The sequence below is a fragment of the Natator depressus genome, chromosome 12, assembly GCF_965152275.1.
Source record: "Natator depressus isolate rNatDep1 chromosome 12, rNatDep2.hap1, whole genome shotgun sequence".
Lineage (NCBI taxonomy): Eukaryota > Metazoa > Chordata > Testudines > Cheloniidae > Natator > Natator depressus.
Window position 1 is genome coordinate 38,951,629 of NC_134245.1, and position 15,992 is coordinate 38,967,620.

Sequence of the window (15,992 nt, forward strand, 5' to 3'; positions counted from 1 at the left end):
CCCCACCTGATACATGTGAGCACCTCCTCCGGCTTCCCAGCCCTCGTTTGCTCCCATCCAAGCCCCCTATCGTCCTCCTGGCCTACCTTGCTCCCTCAACCGGTCGCTTGACCCCCCGCGCCCAGCGGCACCACTTGGCACCAGCATGACATCATGGCAGATTTTTGTTTCCAATTTGCCTGGGGCCACAGTTGATCAGGTTGGGGCCACAGGATTTTTTGGGGGAAGAGAGGACACAACACACCAAGTGTTTACCGTTTAAAGCTTTATGAATAAAATAATAAAAGAACAGCAGAGCGTGTTGGGAATGCGTCCATGTTACTTAAGGGAAGAAAGTAAGCATTAATGCCCCAAGCCCTAACCCACTTCTTTTCTCACACACACACATGACCCAGACTGGCCAGGTCTGAGTGTCATGTCAGAAGAAGGTGGGCGGGAGTGCTGTCCTGGGCCCAGGCCATCCAAGGATCTGCTGTGCTCTCCGAATTGCTCCAGCTTTTAGGAGGATTTTAAGTCCTGGGCTTCTTTGGGGGGGGGGGGTGTTTTATTCCGTGACCTTTGTTCCTGGTGCTCTTTGTGCCAGTCTAAACCAGCTTCTTGTGGGTTTTTTTTTTTTTTTTTTTTAACAACTTGGCTTTAGGGACGCCTGGCTTGCCCCCTCCCCTTATTGTTGTCTTTGTGTTTTCAGACTCTGCAACCCTGGGCTTTGTTTTCTTTTTTGCTGGCTTTGCTGTTTGAAAGTGCACGTCTGTGCAGTTAAATTTTCTTTTTTTATGGCTGCTTGGGCAACGTTAAAGCTTCCGTCTTTCTCGGCTCGCAGCCAAAAGTAGGCTGCAAGCTGCGACCTTGGACTGGCTGGGGCCAGCGTTTTATTTTCAAATTAAGCTAGCTAAACTTTTAAATTAGCTTTTTTTTTGGCCTTTTATACCCTGTAAAAAAACTTCCACTCCCCATGTGCACACCTTTAACCTTGCAATAGCATTAGCAATATATACTGCTAATGTGCCTTCCCAAGGAACTTCCTAAGGGGAGGGGAGGCCATTGGGTTATAACAACATGGCCCAGCCGGCGGGTGGGGCTACACTACAGAGTTAGGGCACCGAAAGGGTGCGTACGTCACCCTAGTTATGGCCATGTCCACTGCGATGGTGCGCCTGCCGAAGTAAGCAGCCCGTTACCCCGACATCATGACGCCCCCCGCCACGAGGGGTGTAGCGCTCACGTTGGTGTAGTTAGGGTGACGCAGCATCTGTGTAGACCCTGCGTGACTTACATCGGCTGTTGGCGGTCAGTCCCAAAAGGGCTGACCTCCCATCCCCAAGTCCTGGGACTGACAGCCCAAGCTGTCAGCGGGGTACAGGAGTCACAGCTCCCCCAGCCCCTGCTACTGCTTCCCAGTGAGGGATGGGGGCAGGGAACAGCCCTGGCCAGGCTCTGGGTCTCTTCCCCCACCATGAGACTTCCCTGGCAGGTAGCTGGGCTCCTGGCTGTCAGCCCCAGCAGAGGGGCTCACAGCAGGAGCTTCCCCTTCCCAGCTCTGGTTCTGACAGCCCAGCTGTGATCCTGCACTGGGCTCAATTTCACAGCAAGGGGTCTGCCAGCCATGAAATTGACAAGAATGTCAGTTTCACAGCTGCTATTATTTCACATTACCTCTCTGGCTCCCAAGGGTGGGAGCCCAGGGAAGGGAGCCCTCACCTCCCCCCGGGGCCTGTTGACAGCCTGAGCCGGAGCCGAAATGTGGAATAATACACTCCCTGCTGTGAAATGGAAGCCCATGAGGGCTCATCGCTGGGCTGTCAGCACTGGGCCGGGGCGGGCGGGGGGCGGGTGGGGAGCTGAGTGGGAGGAAGGGGGAAGGGCTCAGGCTGTTGGGGTGGGCGGGCCCAGTTGTGAGCTGGTGCCCACCTGACAGCTTTGTAGGGTGACCAGACAGCAAGTGTGAAAAATTGGGCCTGGGGTGGGGGGTAAGAGGAGCCGATATAAGAAAAAGACCCAAAAATTGGGACTGTCCCTATAAAATCAGGATATCTGGTCACCCTACAGCTTTAGGGGGGAGGGGCGGGGGGGGAACCAGCTGTGAGCTCAGTGCCTACAGCTGAGGCTATCAGTCCCTGGGCTGCCAGGCTCCAGCTGTCAGCCCCCTCCCCCCAACACTGCCCCACGTCAGTCGGTGGCAGCGTTACTGGTGAGGCCGCACACTGCCACCAGAAGGAACAAGTGTGGCTGTGACCCACCATGGTAATTACTGCCATGGCTGTACGGTGACGTACTTTAGCCAAGCCCCGAGCCGGCGATCCATACCGGGACGTGTCAGGGTCCAGAGCAACAGCTGGCGTGGCTGACCTGCCATCCAGAGCTGCCCGGTATCACGTGCACCTCAACAAACACCACAATCCCCCCCTCTTCGTGGCGCGCGCGTTTGGCCCAAGCAGGACGCGTACCCAGCATGCCACTGGGTGCTCACGAACACGCCGACCCAGTCTTTCCCGCGAAGGAGGCGGGCAGGCTGGCATCAGCACCTCGGGCGGCCAGCCGCGCGCTATAAAAATGAGACGTGTGTTTTGTAGCTCCACGCAGTTTCCACAGGCTCTGGGTTTTGTTTCTGCTTGGGCAGCTGACGCAGAACGGGGCCAGACTGCGGCAGACATGGGTGCGCCGTTCCCCGAAGCAGGTCACGGGCCCGCCTCGCACCCACCGGGCCCTTTCGGCTGGCGTGGTTTACACACCGGACCGTGTTGCTTTGACGTGTCTGCTGGCGATGGCCCCAAAACCCGGTGTGGTGCTGGCCTTAGGGACGGTTGGGGGTGGGGGGGGGAGGTGATAGGACAGACCATGCAGTGCCAGCCGCTTTGCCTGGGATGTCCTTGTGCCCGGATTTCAGGTGCTGCTGGGGGCCTTGGGCAAGCGTCACTGTCACTGTCATGCCGAACCAGGTTTTTCTTGTTTGGGCTAGAGGCCCAGAGGGCATTCGGTGCCCGACACCTCAGTGTCTAAATCCCAGAATCAGGCCCCACTGGGCTTCGCAAACCCCCCGCTCAGCAGCCACTGCACATCGTAGGCCCCCTAAAGCCACATGGCTCCGTCGGGTCTGTCTCGGCGCGTGTGTGGTGCAGCCCAGCTGGCCGGACATGAAGCCCGAGGATGGATGCCCCCCCCACACACACACACCGAGTCACCCATGGGGCCCTGAGCTGCTATCTGCGCTCATAGCTCACCTACAGGCATGGGCTCCCGCAGCTGCAGGCCCGCTGGCGGGCGGGGGCAGCCTCCCCCATGACTCAACCCAGGGTTAGGGTACGCAGCTGGGTCTCATGCCCCCCCCCTCGGTGTGAAGGGGAGGAAGGGTTTGAAGTGGCCTCTGAGGCCCCCCCCCCCCCCGGCCCACTGCCCCAGTACAATAGCTGCAAGGGGGCAGCCTGGCGGACCAGCAGGGCAGCACACCCCCGAGCCCAGCGGGTAGGGCACCAACTGGAGATGGGGGGCTGATCCCGTCCGGCGGGGAGGGGAGTTAACCGGGGTGCTCCCACTGTACACCCCACCCACTGGGCCAAATGCTAAGAGGCTGGTGCCGGTGCGACAAAGGAGGACAGTGCCCTCGGCACTACGAGAGGGGGCAGCCCGCACCCCAATCTCCCAGAGAGCAGCAGGGCTTTGCACCCACCCTGCTATCACCCCCCTGGCTGGCTCAGGCAGCTCCCCGCTCAGCACGCTGGTTTTTGCGACTCACTCTATGAGCCCCGTCTCTCCCCAGTCCTTCTGTAGGCACCTAGGCCCCTCACTCTGGCGTCGTGCACGTCAGCGATCGTCTAGGCGCATCCCTGGGCCCAGCGGCCTTTGCAACACAGCCCAGGACCAGCCAAGAGCAGCCCCCATTGTGCTAGGACGCTGTACAGACAGTAGCAGACAGCCCCCCAACTGCTGACCTGTTAACTAAGCCCGCTGTCTACGCGTGTGACTCTGAGGCAGGTACAGGTACCCCCCAGGCCAGAGCCAACAGTGCTGCGGCACCGTGGCTGGGTGCGTAGCCGGGGCAGCGCTGCGTGGGTCACCGGCCAAACCCCTGGCCCCCCCAGGCTCTGTCACACCACCTGCTGCGTGAGCCCTTCCTGGCACGGTCCGGGCCGCGATGGAACAGACCTGGTGCAACCACGACACGCACAATGGTGCAACTTGAGCATGGAGCGCTGGCACACCTGGAAGCAGGGGCGAGCGGGTTGAGGTCAGGAATGGGGTACACAGGTGCTGCAGGCCAGCCCTGCCTGGGCGAGGGGAGGACAGGCTAGGCCAGCTAGGGAGCCTGGGGTGATTCATGTCTCGGGCCCTGATTGACGCAAGGAGAGGAGACACTAGCTGCCTTGGGGGAAAGGAGAAACCCGGCTCATTTCCTCCTGGGCCACGGTGCTGTTCACCTTCCAGACACCGGTGCCGACCCAGGGTCTGGGTGGGGGAATCCACTGCCCCCCCCAGCCCGATGTGCCCAAGGCGGCTGCGACGTGCCAGCCGTTCAGTGCCCCGTCTGAACGTAGCAACCAGGGATTAGCACAGCTATGCCCTTGCAGACACTAGCCCCACATGGGTGCAAACTGGCCCTTGGGGGCCACGGGCTGGCTGCCGTCCCCTCCATGGCTCCTATTGCCTGTCCACCATCCGTCCTGGGCCCAGAGGACATCAGCCAGCCCCTCACCCCAGCACCCTCACTGCCCACATGGGATGGGGGCAATCCTACCACCTGCCCACCCACCCCCAGGGCTGCCCCTGCCCTCACAGCTGGAGCTGCCCTGGCTGAATAGCACCAGCAAGCGCACAGCGCCCCCTGCAGTCCAGAACCACAAATTCAGCCAGACTCTGACCCTACCCACGACTCAGCCCCAGCAAGCACCTGGGATTGGGGGACCCCCCCCCGCAGCTCAGGCCCCAGGGGAAGCTCAGCTGCCTCTGGCGCTCACCTCTCAGGGGGCTGAGGAAGGACCCCTTCCTCCCTGGACCTGACTCTGACCCCCATCCCAGCACCGGCCCCCACCCAACTCTCTGCCTCCCCACCCACCCCCAGCCCCATCAGGCAGCCAGCAGAGGAGGAGGGTGAGCCTGGGGTCCCCAGCCAGCACTGGAGCTGGGTGGTAGAGACACCCCCTGCAGGAACCACTCCACCTCCTCACAGCACCCCCTGCCCCACCCAGAGATCCCCTTGGATGCTGGCTTCCCCCAGCAGCCAGACGATGGCAGCGGTCCACACCCCGTCCCTGCTCCTGCCCCAGGGATCTTGCCCCCGGAGCTGCCCTGGCAGGCTGAAAAGGGCTCTCCTTGTAACCCGTCCTTTGAGGCTAGCCATGCTGAGAGTGGCTGGTGCCGGAGAAGAGGTAGACGAGGCTGGATGGGATGCCCTGGTACCAGAGGGGGATGGGGCAGGGTCTGGGCATCTCAGCACTGCCAGAACAGCATGGCGAGGTGGAAAATGCAAGGCCTGGGGGGTCCTGCCTGCTTGCACCCCCTCTCCCAGCCAGCCACAGCCCCCTCCCGTGCAGTGAGATCAGAGATCGCGTCACTCGTTTTATTACAGTATCAAAAGGAGACAATCCACTGAAGTGCTGCCCTTCAGCACGACCACGCACCCATACAGGGGAGGGGCCCAGCAGGAGACAGCTGCCCCCCCACCCCCACATGGGCAGAGTGGGCCCCACAGCCCTCCACCGTGCAAAGGAACACCGAGGCTGCCGGGCTCTGTGACACCAGGGGGTCCTGAGCGGGCTCTAGTGTGAAGGGGTGATGGGGCTATAGAGCTGGGGGGGAAGGGGGGGAAATGGCTGTCCAGGGGGATGGGGAGCAGGCTGGACCCCGGGAGGGAGCATCGGTGAAGGGGGCAACAGGCTACGGAGCTGGCAATGGGGCGCCTGGCTGCAGACAGAGCGTGCTCAGCGCCCGACTCCCCCGACCTCAATGGTGACCGGGATGGGATTTTCCTGGCCGGCCTCCTCCGCGGGCTGCTTCTTGCGCGTTTCTGGGGGCGGCCGCGGCGGGGGCATGGTGGGGGGCTGCTTGATGGTGCCTCCTCCCACCTGCGGCCGCTCCTGGGGCTTCTGCTCGATGGGGTTCCACTCCTCGCCGCGGATCGCAGCCTGCAAAGCAGCCCCCACAGGGCAGTGAGAGCCGAGTCACCCCTTTCCCAGCCAGCCCTCCCCTCCAGAGAGCCTCCCTCCGGCCCAGGGCAGAAGCAATGATGTTAGGAACCCGTCCACACAGCTATCACCCCCACCATCTCCCATTCACACAACGCTCCTGCTGGCCAGCCTAACTCTAGACGGACCCTGGAGGTGTTCAGGGATCCAGAGTGCTCAGCATTCCAGTTAGCCAGCAGGGGGCACTCAGCGCCTGGCAGAGAAACGTCTCTGTCAGACCGAGGGAAAGCAAAGGAGGCGGTGGCCTTGGGGTTGTATTACACCTGACACCCTGCCAGCTCTGTACAAATATTAACTAATTAACCCCTCGTGGGGGACTGTAGCTAAACACCATCCAGTTTGTTGATGGGGAAACCGAGGCACACACCGATCAGGTGGGAAAGCCGTGGCAGCTAGGACACGAACCCAGGAGTCCCAGTCCCCTGCTCTAAACACTAGCCCCAGAAATGGAACCCAGGAGTCCTGCCTCTCTCATGCTCTAACCACTAGACCACACCATTGGGGGGCAAATAAATTCCTGTCAACTATATCCATGGTTAAAGCAGAAGCAAACAAAAGGTGATTAATGGCATCACGCGGGGTGAGTAGAAAGGCAGACGCTGCCTGGTGCCATTCTCAGAAAACCAAGCCACCAAGCGCCTGATCTGTAGAAATAAGGCCCGAGGGGGCTAACAAGGTCGGTGAGTTGACAGCACTGGGCACTTACCAATAAATAGATGGCACTTGCTATGCCCAAACACGCCGTGCCCAGAATGGTGGATAACAGGAAACCCGCCGGCACTGCAAGACTGAGACAGAGAGAGATTTAACTCCAACAGAAACCTTTGCTGACAAGCCTCCAAATAAATTAGGAGCAAAGGCTTGTGGGCAACGCACGGGGAAGCGGGTTCTCTCTGTGGCTTCTGATGCGTTCTGCAGAATCCAGGCTTTCGTTTACCCAGAAATCAAACGTTTCCTCAGCTGGCGAGTCAAATCCCTGGTTCAATCTGTGGCTGGCCAGACAAAAAGAGCCTGTCTGCCATGGGGGAGATGGCGCCTGGCACAGGGGGCACAGGGACAGGCTGGGTAGGGTGCCAACCCCAAACCTCCAGTGTGGGTTTAGCAGGAACAGTTCGCTGCCCACTCCTGGCTTCTCCCTGCTGCAACCTTTGGGGGATGGGAGCAGACTCTCCTCCACGGGCTCAGAACCAAACCCGAGGCCAGACAGCTGCCAAGCCCCGCAGGCAACCCGGGAGAATTCCTGAGCGGGCAGAGCAGGCCGTTTACACATAAACTCCCTGTGAACTGAAGCTGGGGAGACGCCCGCCGTTGACATCTGGGAGGCAGGAACGGATACGGAAACCAGCCCCTGCCGAGAGCAAAGGGTGGCTTCCCATCGCCAAATCAATGAAACCGTCTCACGCGTCCCATTCTGAAGCCTTGCAGAGCACATCCCAAACTCCATGCAACGCACACAGCCCCACTGAAACGCAGCCACCTCTGGGGTGGAGGGCAGCAGTCCACGGGGGCACTCTGTGCTGCGTAACAGCAGGGGAAAGGGAAAACTTTGGGCCAGATCCCGGGGGGACCCCTGCTTGAAAACAAAAAGCGTTTTTGGCCAGGGCACACAGGCACTCTCATTCACTCAGAGCAGTCATGGGCTCGGATCGATGTTGGAAGGGTGAGGGTTACACTGACCCTATGGGGATTTCACCCCATGGTGAGCGGGGATTAGGGATTTCAAACCTGGTGCTTACGGAGTGAAGCCATCCCCTCTGGCTATGCACACCCCCTCAGTCCGAGCCGGGCTGGGCCTCACTCGGGATCAGGGATGTGTGTATTGAGACATGGTTAAACGTAACCCCGGGTAGGAGCTGGCAGCGGCTGCGGTTTGTGTCTGGGATCAGACTAAGGGATAAAGCAGGGAGCTCTCGCTCAGCAGAGATCACACACACCCCCCCTGGGATGCCAGCCGGACTTACGCAGCATGCAGGATGGCCCGGACGTAGTAATTCCTAGTGACCGGCCCAAAAACCTTCACCACGGCTGTCAGGTACTTCTGGCCACTGCATTGGGTGGAGAGAGAGAGCACACGGGGGGGGGGGTGTCAGAAAGGCATGGGATTCCTACGGAGGATGGGGCACATGACACAGAAGGGCACCCTCCCTCCGCTCCCGATCACATGCTCCAATCTGCCCTGTGCCTCACCCCTCCCTCTCCCCCTCTATCCTGATCAGGATCTAACATGCTCACCCAGGCAGTGGAAAACATTGTGGGAGCGCAGAAGTCTCCCCTGACCTGACCACCAATGACTAGCGAACAGGGCAGTGACCAGCGGTCCCTGGTACTCTGGGGATCTGAATTGCAACAGGACAGGCAGCCAGACAAGGCAGAGAAAACTCTGCTGCTATGGAGGGGGTCAGCACCCGGGACACGAGGCTGCAATACCCAGAGACCCGAGCCCAGTTCGGCCACTCCAGCTCCCTTACGACTTCCTCTCCAAAAGAGTCCCTCCAGCTATGAATTTCAGGGCCACGGCTGCATTTTGGGCTTTTTAACCCCAGCCAAGCCATGCGTCACTGCCATGGAAACGCCCCACTGCTGGCAGGGTGAGACTTTATCTAGCACGCCATCCTGCTGGTGGAATAAAGCTGTTCAGCCGTGTGTCATAACCCCCATACTGCTCGGAGATTCTCCTGTAATTCAGTCTGGAGACGTGGGCTGTTGGAGCAGGAAGAGGCATGTTTTGGCCCTTCTAGGCCTGAAGAACAAAGCAATTGCCAGACTGGATCTGATCAGAGGAACAATAACCTGTCTTCCACCAACACCAACTGCTTCAGAGGAAGGGATGAGAAACTCCATTGTGGGTATCAAGGATCACCCCATCCATAGGGGAGAGTTCCTTCCTAACTCTTGTCAGTGAGTTGCTGTCCAGTGCCCTGAAGCATGAGGATTTATCGGGTTTTATCCAATCTAATCTAACCATGGATGCTCCTTTCAAGCCTGCCCATGTCAAAATCCCTTTTTAGGACCCTGCTAAGATGTTGGCCTTAATATCATGTTGCAGTGAGTTCCACAGATTACTTATCCATGGCTTAAGACACCATCTCTTTTCCTCAGCTTTGAGCACATTGCCTCTGCTCTCCATGCCATTTCATTGCCAGGAGGGGCTGCAACACGAGGGGTCAGTTTGGGCCTGGACTGAAAGCCAGAAAATCCCCTTTGCAAGGGGGGGGGAGGGATAGCTCAGTGCTTTGAGCATTGGCCTGCTAAACCCAGGGTTGTGAGTTCAATCCTTGAAGGAGCCATTTAATGATCTGGGGCAAAAATTGGGGATTAGTCCTGCTTTGAGCAGGGCGTTGGACTAGATGACCTCCTGAGGTCCCTTCCAACCCTGATATTCTATGATCAACCCCACCACACACGCAGCTGGAGATGAAGGCAGGGGAGTACTTACCATCTCTCCATGGTGGAGCCCTTTTTCCGCTTCCCACGGGGGTACTCCAGCAAGCAGACGAAGACCCCGGCCGCTCTAAGAGGACCAGTCAAGGAAAATAGCTTCCCAGTGCCCCCACCCCCTTGGTCTATGCAGCACAGACCCACGAGGTCAGGAGAAGCCTTTTTCAGACTCCCTCTGGCATTCGCTGCCTGGATGGGACCTTGACTCCAGCATCCACCCTGGGGAGCTTCTGTTGCCCGCTGCAGCAGCCTAGGGCTGGCCAGTGCAGATCAGCCCATCAAATCCAGGATCCCACCTGTGGCCATGGACAATGCCTGACGTTCCAGAGCGAGACAAGAAAAAGCCCATAATGTTGGCCAGCTAAGCAATGCCAGGCAGAGGGTAACAACAGCTGACTGACCCCAGCAGGGGGCAGGGAAGGGAGAGAGGAGAGGCGTTTGAACCCTGCCAAGGTGAGGATTGGATACCCCTGCTCTAGCACACAGAACCGCAGAGGTTATTAACCCGCAGACAAGTTCCCAGCCTCATTAAAAACCCAGCCACAGAGGCTGGGCACTTCATCGCTTAGACTGCGGAACTCGGCTAGCCAGTTTCACTGTTTGTTTATAGTAAGGTCCACTTCCGGGTTCCCATACACTGGCTTCAAAATGGCTGCTTTTGGGTTTCTAGTCCCTGAGGGGGGAGGGGTTGAAATGCCCCACCCCAGGCTCTTCATTTTGACTTTGTGACGTTGCGAAAGCTTTTCCAGCGACTCTCAACCTCCCGACAGCTGAGCCATTTGTCGGCACCCTTTTAAACCACGGCTGTGCTGAGCAAAGCCAGGAAGCGGCAGCTTCCGGAGATCTTCGCCAGCCAGATGTCTGGGGAGCCTGGGGACAGATGGCAGTTCTGGAAGAGGATACATGGCATAGGCAGCAAACTGCCACCCTTTGAACTGAGCAGCCACCGCCACAATCCCTCCCGTCACTAGAACTAGGAGGCAAGGGAGAGAGAGAGGAGGTTACTAAACCCAAGTGAACATCCCCACACTCTGTCCAAGTGGTACCCAAGAGCTGATCTCCTCTGAGCCCGGAACAGGCTCTGACCCCATGTTCCTCTGCTCCGGACCGATAGTTCATCCCAGGTCTAGCCATGCGCTGAGCACCCCACACGCCCTGGCGGGTAGTTTCTGTCTATTTATAAAGACACAGTTCTCATACACGAGAGAAATAGCCCCCCCCACACCGTACAACCTCAAACCACCCCCGCTGCTGCTCCCCGCCCAGCCAGTATCAAGCCACAGACGGAGCCTGGGTAAGATTTTAAATCAAAACCTCTCCCTGGGAGGTAAGAGCTGGAAACAGGATCCAGCCTGCAATTCACACAGCGAGAGCATGGACAACCCCTCCCAGCGAGGACACACCTGCCGTGTCACAGCAGCTGGCACCTGAAACTGCCAGACAGCAGCAGCCTGGCCGGGCATTTTCACATTGCCCTAAAGCAGAGCCAGTGTTGCAGGCGTGGTCCCCTGTGAAGGGCAAGCGCCCACCGGCAAACTGGCCAGTAATGCAGCTCTCACTCTGGCCAAGCCAGCCCAGAGGAGGCTTTTTAAAAACCACAGCTAGTGCACCTGTGACGCCCATCTTGCACTTTCCCATCAGCCAGGACAGGAGTGGGAGCAGAGGGACAGAAGTTGCCTGGCTCTGTAGTCACTGGACTAGACAACGGCCAGCATATTTGGCGTGAAAGCCCAGAGCCAGCCAGAGAGGAGGGTTTAGGTCTAAGGGAGGTCGTGCTACTCTCAGAGGCAGGCCCAAAGTTAAGAAACTTCCTTGTTTCCTGCACAGCCCGTCACATTCTTTCCTTGCTTAAAAAAACCCCACAAATGCAGCCTTGACATTCTCGAAGCAGAGACGATTAACCCTGAAGCACAGCATCTGCTGCAGGGAGAGATTTCTAGCTGACCAGACCAAACAGACCCGCTGCCAGGATCCGTTCACTGGATTCGGTTCCTTTTAGACTAACAGACGCCTCGGGACTTTCCGTGTCCAAACAGGAAAAAATAAGCCCAAAGGGTCCAAGGCTCAATAAGTAGCTTCATCTACCCCCACCCCCATCTTCAACCCTCTCTCACCCACCCCAAGACATGGCCCGACTTGTGAGCCTTAAATGCAATGCCCCCCATTGCCTGTTTTGGGGCCTCTCTTTTAACTCTTTAGGCGTATCTAATTTACCACAGTTACCACAGCAAATCCCACAACTCAGACAATGACATGCACACATCGCTAATTAGGCGCCAGCCACTAATTAGGCACACTGCCATGCATAATTACCCAGATAGCAGGTGTAAGGATTAAAAGCCAAGTGCTCTAACCATGCCTGCTTCAGGCCGTAAACCAAATCCTAAGTGATGGGTGGAGAAGCAGCCTTCCCTGCAGACAGGCTAGTCCCTCACTGCCTGCTACAAGTCACCTTGCACCTTGTGCTGAAGCATCTGGGGCTGGCCACTGCCAGAGACAGGTTCCCAGACCAGCTGGACCCTGCGTTTGACCCAGACTGGCAATTCCTACGTGCCAAGCCCACGAGACGTGTATTTTGCATGCAGCTTTGCACATTCGCATTTATAAACTGGCCACTTGTGGGTTTGAGTTCCAGGCAGATGCTGGCCTGGCAGCTCCCAGCTCCTTCATTTATCCACAGCTACCTTGCTCTGCACTCACGTCCCCATCAGCACAAGCTGGAGGCACCAGCCATGGCGGTGGCAGGAACCACAGGGTACACCTACCCCCCAATCGGGAGGCGGACTCAGAACTGAGCTATCTTAGATGGAGCCAGCTCACTAAAACTAGCAGTGTGGCAGCGGCATGGGGTAGATGCCCCAGTACGTACCCAGGCAGGAGGGCATGTGGGTGGCTAGCCCATGATACCGCCCCCCCCCCTCGCCCCCCAGACACACTGCTAGTTTTAGCAAGCCAGCTCAGGTCTGCCTACCCTCTCAACTGCAGGGAAGACCTCCCCTGAAGGTGAAATCCCAGTGCCAGCAAAGTCGGCGGGAGTTTTGCCACTGACTTCAATGGGCCCAGAATGTCACACCCAGAGGCCCGTCTTTCCAGCTACTGGTTTTAAGCCTCACTGCCAGTACGGGTGCCAGACGGACAGTGGATTTCGTGATGACCAGCTGTCCACGGGAACTAGACCGTAATGAAACTTGGTGGCTACAATCACCTAATGGTAACAACATCCCGTAACCAAGAAGCAAAAGGCTCCCCCATCTCATCCCTCTCTTCCAACCGGCCCTCCCAGCCACTCACTCGCTCTCTACTTCCAGTGAGTTCCCCAACTACCGAAGGGGCTCAATGGTGCCATAATGTAGTTAGGTTCTTCTCTCTGGACGGCAGCTAAGCAAAGTTCGCAGTCAAGTCATGGCTGGGGGGTAAGAAGCTGAGGTGCCAGCAGGGCAGATCGAGATAATTTAGACACTGGAGAGGTGGTCCTCAACCTGCGGCCTGTGGGCCACTTGTAGCCTAGTCAGCACACAGCTGCGGCCCATGTGACGCCCTCAGGGCCATACAGGTCATATTGGATGCGGCCCGCAATGATAAATAGGTTGAGAACCACTGCCCTGGAGGGATCCCAAATCCTAGCTCAAGAACACTTTGGAAGATAAAAACCCCTGTACAAACTCTCTTCCCACAGGACTCAGCCCCACGCCATGTGTCAAACGGAGGCCTGGCTCCACTTCGAAATGTTACCACATCCCTGTGTTGGCGAGGGGGGTCGTTCGCAGTGCGAACGCTGTTATCCCAGGATAAAGGTGCTGGAGCAGTAGGGTGATTTATTTCCCTTCCTGCCCCGGAAAGCGATTCCGGTTTCAAGCACCTTTATCCTGGGATAACTGCATTCAGGTGAGGGGGCTGAACGGCAGCTCTCTCATATGAGCAAGTCCCCAGAGAAACCCAGTTTACTTGGGTCTCTATAGAGAAGTGAAGTTGGTGGCGCAGGCCCTGTACCCACCCTGCAGTGGGAGTTTTCATGAGATGCTAATCAGGCCAATGAAAGAGACTCGTTAAGCAAGAGGAGAAGAGAAGAAAAACAGCCCGGCTGCTTCCTTCCCCTTTTTATTTTCTTTTCACTTCCTCAACCTCAGCCCCAGCCACTGGGGATGCCTAGAGCTGCAGGGTGATGGGTGCTAGCCCAGGCCCCCTGAGGCTGGTACTGGGGGGGGGAGGCTGGGTCCCCAGCGAGGAACAGCCGTTTGGGAAATGCAAGGACGAGGAGTGGGCTTGCTCACAGACCCTGCAGGGCACAGAGGCTCCCTCCCCCCCACCCCAGGAATGACCCTGGGGCAAGGCAGCCACTTCAGATCTTCTCTTAAACCCTACGTCCCCCACAGCTCCCTGCCCACTGCCAGCCCTGTCCTCCCATACCCCCCTTCCTACCCCCTTCTCCACCCAACCTCCAGCTCCCCTTAGCCCAGTTCTCACCCCCAGATCCCACCTACTCTCCATCTCCCCCCAGCTCAGCTCCCCTAATCCCCAACTGCCCCCAGCCCCCCTCCTCCTCCAACCCCGATCGATCCCCACCCAACTCCCCCCAATCACCCTCCAGCTCCCTTCTCCCCCCCCACCGCCCCCATCCCGCTCCCCTCCCGCAGCCCCCCGGTGGCCCCCAGCGCCCCGCCCGACTCACTGAGCCCGGAGGCCAGCGCCTGCTCGTTGGCCCACATGGCCCACTCGATGCGCCCCATGGCTGCGCTGCTCCGGCCGGGGACACACTGCGCCCCACCGCCGCGGGACGGGCCCGCCTCCGCCGCTGGCCACACCCGCCGGGGCCGGGGCAGGGACCGGCCCGCCCCCAGCCCAGCCGCGGGCGGGGGCGATCCGGCTCCCGGGCCCTGGCCCGGCGGGGGAGCCCGGCGCGTCGCTGCCCGCTGCCTCGGAGGCTTTAAAACCCGCCTTCAAAGGAGGGAGCGGGCCCGGGGAGGCGCCAGCGGCGGGCCCCCGGCTCTGCAAACAGCCCGGCACCCGCCCCCAGCGCGGGGAAGGGCAGGGCTCAGCCAGCCCCCGGCCACACCGGGGAAACTGAGGCACAGACGTGAAACGACTGCAGGCTTTCAGCCAGCCACCCGCAGGCGGTCTGGAAGGGATCCCCCACCCCCCACCCCGCCCTTCTGGGTTTTGGGGTTTTTATTTTTAATCTCCTTCCTCTGAAGCATCAGAGATTGCCAGGGCTGGAGAGGGACCACGGGGCAGGGAGGGCCAGGGCTGGAGACGGGACCACAGGGCGAGGAGGGCCAGGGCTGGAGACGGGACAGGGAGGGCCCAGGTCAGACTGGCGGTGTTTTCACCTTTCTCTGCAGCATGTGGGTGCAGGTCACTTGCCAGAATTATCTAGGTGTATCACATCTTCCTGCCCCTGGGGAGGCCTCGGGCACCTCGCTCACTCCCAGATTGTCTCCCCCCCCCCCAGTACACTGGTCCATTTCGGTTGTTGCGTTTAGGGTGTGGGTGCTGGGTGGGGGCAGTGGTCCCTTCGGGCATGAAACGCTCTGACTGTATGACCCAGCATCACTCGTGGAGTCAGCGCTAGGACTGGGCCTGGATCCAGCCCTCTGGACTTGCAGGGCCTCATCTAACCTTTAGGTCGACCTTCCTCAGGTAGGGAGCAATGGGGGAAAGCAGGTTGCTTAGAGGGCACATTCCTTGTTACGGGAGCTTGAAAGGCCCTTGTGCTCTTTGCATTCATCAGAAACTGGGTGCAGCTTAGGAGCTGTGACCCTAAGGGCCAGACAGCTTGGCAGAAGGACAAGGATGCAGGGCTATCTACCGCACTCCTACGGAGCTTTTCATGAGGAGATCTCGCAGCACTTGACCTAAGGAGGTTAAAGCTGGGGAAACTGAGGCACAGAGAGGCAAAGGGACCTGCCCTCACTCACAAAGCATGGCAGTGGCAGAGCAGGGACTGAACTCGGGTTCTCTGCAGGCCCAGCCCTGCTCACCCAAAGCAGCTGGGGGAGAATCGCTTCAGTCAGGCCCTGACAGCTGCGATACACTTCGCAAGAGAGCCATGCGACCCAGGGGAGTTAACAGAGGCTGTGGAATCATGGCAAGCAGAGACAACTGCTGCCCTGTTCCCCTTCTCCAGACGGGTGGGGAATGAGAGGAAGGCTGCTGCGTGGCCAGACCCTGCTCCTGCTCTGCAGGTCAGGCACCAGGCAGGACCCTTGAGCCCACCCTGAAATGCTTTCACTCAAGCCTCTGGCTACAGAGCCCAGCCTAGGCTCTGCAAGCCACAGCTGAAGGGGTCCCGGCTGCAATCAGTCGGTGAGGAACCTGATCCATGTCCTCATGGCTGTGGGTTGACAAAGGCAGTTCCTCCTTGCCCCCCAGCCAGCAAAG

General features: G+C 58.9%; 1 protein-coding gene across 2 annotated transcripts; it reads right to left on the reverse strand.

Moving 5' to 3' along the window:
* Positions 1-5,543: 5,543 nt before the first annotated feature.
* On the reverse strand, positions 5,544-14,421 carry CYBA (cytochrome b-245 alpha chain). Of its 2 annotated transcripts, none has more exons than XM_074969211.1 (6): positions 14,284-14,421; positions 10,518-10,587; positions 9,613-9,687; positions 8,138-8,221; positions 6,883-6,964; positions 5,544-6,116 (listed from the first exon to the last, which is right to left on the reverse strand). In XM_074969211.1, exons 1-6 carry the CDS (start codon positions 14,339-14,341, stop codon positions 5,913-5,915), a joined length of 573 nt encoding a protein of 190 aa, XP_074825312.1. In that variant the 5' UTR covers positions 14,342-14,421; the 3' UTR covers positions 5,544-5,912. The 2 variants fall into 2 exon arrangements, with proteins under 2 accessions (XP_074825312.1, XP_074825311.1); XM_074969210.1 differs by lacking the exon at positions 14,284-14,421 and adding an exon at positions 10,679-10,806.
* Between the last annotated feature and the right edge of the window lie 1,571 nt (positions 14,422-15,992).

Coding starts and splice junctions, on each gene's coding strand:
- CYBA (XM_074969210.1), bottom strand. CDS start 10,748: ATGGCTAGACCTGGGATGAACTATCGGTCCGGAGCAGAGGAACATGGG. Junction 10,588..10,678: donor CAGAGCCTGTTCCGGGCTCA/GAGGAGATCAGC, acceptor CTTGCCTCCTAG/TTCTAGTGACGGGAGGGATT. Junction 6,965..8,137: donor CGGGCCATCCTGCATGCTGC/GTAAGTCCGGCT, acceptor TCTCTGTCTCAG/TCTTGCAGTGCCGGCGGGTT.